Source organism: Corylus avellana, chromosome 2 (genome assembly GCF_965113065.1).
Source record: "Corylus avellana chromosome 2, dhCorAvel1.hap1.2, whole genome shotgun sequence".
NCBI lineage: Eukaryota > Viridiplantae > Streptophyta > Magnoliopsida > Fagales > Betulaceae > Corylus > Corylus avellana.
This window is the reverse complement of record NC_142491.1, coordinates 32,061,806-32,065,331: the sequence shown is the minus strand read 5'-3', so window position 1 is coordinate 32,065,331 and position 3,526 is coordinate 32,061,806. Positions and strand designations below refer to the sequence as shown.

The window sequence follows — 3,526 nt, the reverse complement described above, 5'->3', positions numbered from 1 at the left end:
GGTCATCGTGAGTACTCATAACAGTTCTGTGTTCGTGGCTCTGACAACCTCCGTTGTTTCACCGGCTAAGCTGTTCGATGCCTTTAAAAACTGCAAATTCATCCTTGCACTGGCTGCACCTAAGATCGTTAAGAGAGTTGATTACACTGAAGGAGAAGGAGATCCCAGAACCATCTTGAAGATCGTCTATGTTAAAGGTTGATTAATTAGTTTCTATCATATCATTAGCATTTTAAACCTACTTTTATTTATTATGAGGTTTATCAGCACAAAACCCTCTCTTACTAAAAAGGCAAAAGAAACAAATATATAATAATATATTTAGATGTTGGATGGAAGAGGCTGTAAGAAATTTCATTTAAAGTATGTCCCTTATGTCACATATATTATTGTAATTATAAAATTACGGTGTTCAATAATTTATTCCAATTAAAGCTTATTGTGTAAATCAAATATTCTGAATTAAATTACTGATTTAATTCTTGTAGAACAAGTATTTGATTTCAATTAAATATTCTGAATTAAAGCACTGATTTAATTCTTGTGGAACAACTATTTGATTTCATTAAAGATTTTATTTTTGTGGAATCAATTAGCTGTATTGATTTGATTTTTATTCCTTGATGGGAGGAATAATTAAGGTAACAACTCTAATTGAGGGTCCCCTGACCTACCTGTAAATAAGGCCTGTGTATTCCATCAATGGGCACTCACTGGTAGGCATAGGTCAGAAGAACCTCTCAATATTTTTTGTTTTCCAAATTCGTTTCTATAAAGCTGTTCTTCAATTAGCTTGAGTAAAGCATGGCTAGAGGTATTTATATAATTATTCATTCCACTGCTAATTTTTATTGTCAATTAGCATTTAATTATATATTGAATTCTTACAGAGGCCGGTAACATGCATGTGCTTTTCTATATTTTTCAGGCACGTACGAGAAGGAGAGGGTTGATTTCGTCGACGATAAAAACTATCAATACAACTACAGCGTGATCGACGGTGCTCCTTTGTGCGACAAGTTCAAGAAGATCTCTGCGGAAATCAAGATAGAGGCAATTAACCCTTTGGAAGTTGCTCCTTCGGGTAACAAGCTCAATAAGGTCTCTGCGGGGATCAAGATACCGACAAATAACCCTGATCCAGCATCCTCAGTGACTTTGACTGGCATTTACAAAACCATTGAAAACAATTCGATTGACCCTGCGGAGCTTCGGGCTTTCGCAGAAAAAGCCCTTGAACTTTTGAAGCTTGTTGAGACCTACGTCCAGAACAACTCTTAAAAATGAGTTGTGGATTTCATGTTGTTTTCTGTCAAGCCATAAATACTACTGCTTAATTTCGGCTTGCTAATAAAGATGTTTGCGGTTGTGATGTTGTAACTTGGAATATTGCAAAGTGAATGTTATTTTGCTTTGCATACATATAAATAAAGAATCTTATTTAGAAATTACAATGATTCTATAGCCTATAACCATACAATATGCGTGAAAATTCTTCATTATAATTTTATTTCAAAAATTAAATGCATTTACATCCTACTTTTCATTGTAGTGAATTACGTTTGTGACCCAAGTTTTCACTGTTCGAACGACCTCAACTCTGAATAGGCATGTTGTCATTTCTTTAAGATAAGACCCTATGTTTTAGAAGATAGCATTTTTATCTTAAAGAATGATGATAAAACCTTGATGTGGGAGTCGTTTATCCTGAAGTGTAGCATAAATCACGTCTAATTAAAAAAAGGATTGTTAAACTATGCATATCACTATGTTTCATGAAAACGTAGTGGAGTGAAATGACTCAAATGCCCTGAATTTTAGAAGTAACCCATGGTCCTGGGTAGGGCTGTCAAAATTGCCGGGGAACCGGAACCGGAAAATGGGAAAACCAGGAAGCCGGTTCTGGTTCCGGTTGCAAAAAACCAACCCGATTTTTGGCGCCCGATTATAACCGGGAAACTAGAACCGGGTGTATATATATATATATATATATATATATATATATATATATATATATATATATATGTTAAACTGGTTTTTTAAAAAAAAAAAAAAAAAAAAAAAAAAAAAAACGATTTTCTTAAAAAATTGGTTACCGGACTAGGTACAAACCGGAACCCAGTTCCCGGTTTCGGTTGCCCAAAACCAAGAACCGTGGTATCCTGGTTCCTGTACCCAGTTTTGGCCAAAAACCAAAAACCGGGATCGGCTTGACACCCCTAATCATGGGTCTGTCGTGAATCACATTTGTAACTCAACTTTCCAATGTTGAAGAGGTATGTTGTCATTTCTTTAAAAGATAGCATCTTATTTTCAAGAAAGACAACAAAACTTTGATCTGGTAGTCGTTTACACTGGATTTTAGAAGTGACCTATCGTAGTGAGTCTGTCGTGAATCACGTTTGTGACCCAACGTTCATAGAAGTGTCATAAGTTCTTACCCGATTATTGTTGTAGTTATAAATGCTGCATTTATAAAAGCTTATGCGCCTCTCTCCATCTATCTTGATATATTATTGTAGGTTGGCGGTATTTAATGGTGGGATTTTGTCCTTTCACTCAGTGATGTCAATGACCCATGATGTCATTGACCCATTCTCTATCTTTATCTCTCTAGCTAGGTAATTATTTAACACACTACAAAGTGAAATGGACAGATCCACCGGACTTGTTAGCAAAGTGGTGATTTTGAAAGCCACATCAACTTTAGGAGGATATAAAAATGATAGAAAGATGGTCCCTTGCATTACTCGTTTGCAACTTGATAATAAAAATCACGTCTAATTAAAAAAAGGGTTGTTAAACTATGCATATCACTACGTTTCCTTAAAACATAGTGGAGTGAAATGACTCAAAAGCCCTGAATTTTAGAAGTGACCCATCGTCGTGTGTAGGGGGCCTAAATTACTGAGGAACCAGAACCGGGAAACCGGAAAACCAAACAACCGATTCCGGTTCCGGTTGCAAAATACCAACCCGGTTTTTGGCACCCAATTATAACTGGGAAACCATAACTGGGTGTATATATATATAAAATAATATATTTTAATATTATATATATATATATATATATATATATATATATATATTAAACCGGTTACAAATAAAAAAAAATAAAAAAATAAAATAAAAAAAAAACAATTTTCCTAAAAAATCGGTTACCGCACCGGGTACAAACCGGAACAGGCTAGTAGCCAAGACCTGGTTCCCGGTTCCGGTTGCCCAAAACCTAGAACTAGGGTATCCCAGTTCCTGTCCCAGGTTTTGGCCAAAAACGGAAAACCGGGACCGAGTTGACACCCCTAATCGTGGGTCTGTCAGGAATCACGTTTGTAACTTAACTTTCCACTGTTAAAGAAGTATGCTGTCATTTCCTTAAATGATAGCATCTTATTTTAAAGAAAAACAAGAAAACTTTGATCTGCAACTCGTTTACACTAGATTTTAGAAGTGACCTATCGTAGTGAGTCTGTCGTGAATCACGTTTGTGACCCAACGTTCATAGAAGAGTCATAAGTTCTTGCCC

The 3,526-nt window shown here is 35.7% G+C and overlaps 1 protein-coding gene across 1 annotated transcript; it reads left to right on the top strand.

Moving 5' to 3' along the window:
* The first annotated feature begins 804 nt into the window (after positions 1–804).
* On the top strand, positions 805–1,281 carry LOC148587624 (major pollen allergen Bet v 1-A-like). The gene is made up of 2 exons (XM_088512729.1): positions 805–814; positions 929–1,281. Exons 1-2 carry the CDS (start codon positions 805–807, stop codon positions 1,279–1,281), a joined length of 363 nt encoding a protein of 120 aa, XP_088368855.1.
* Positions 1,282–3,526: the final 2,245 nt, after the last annotated feature.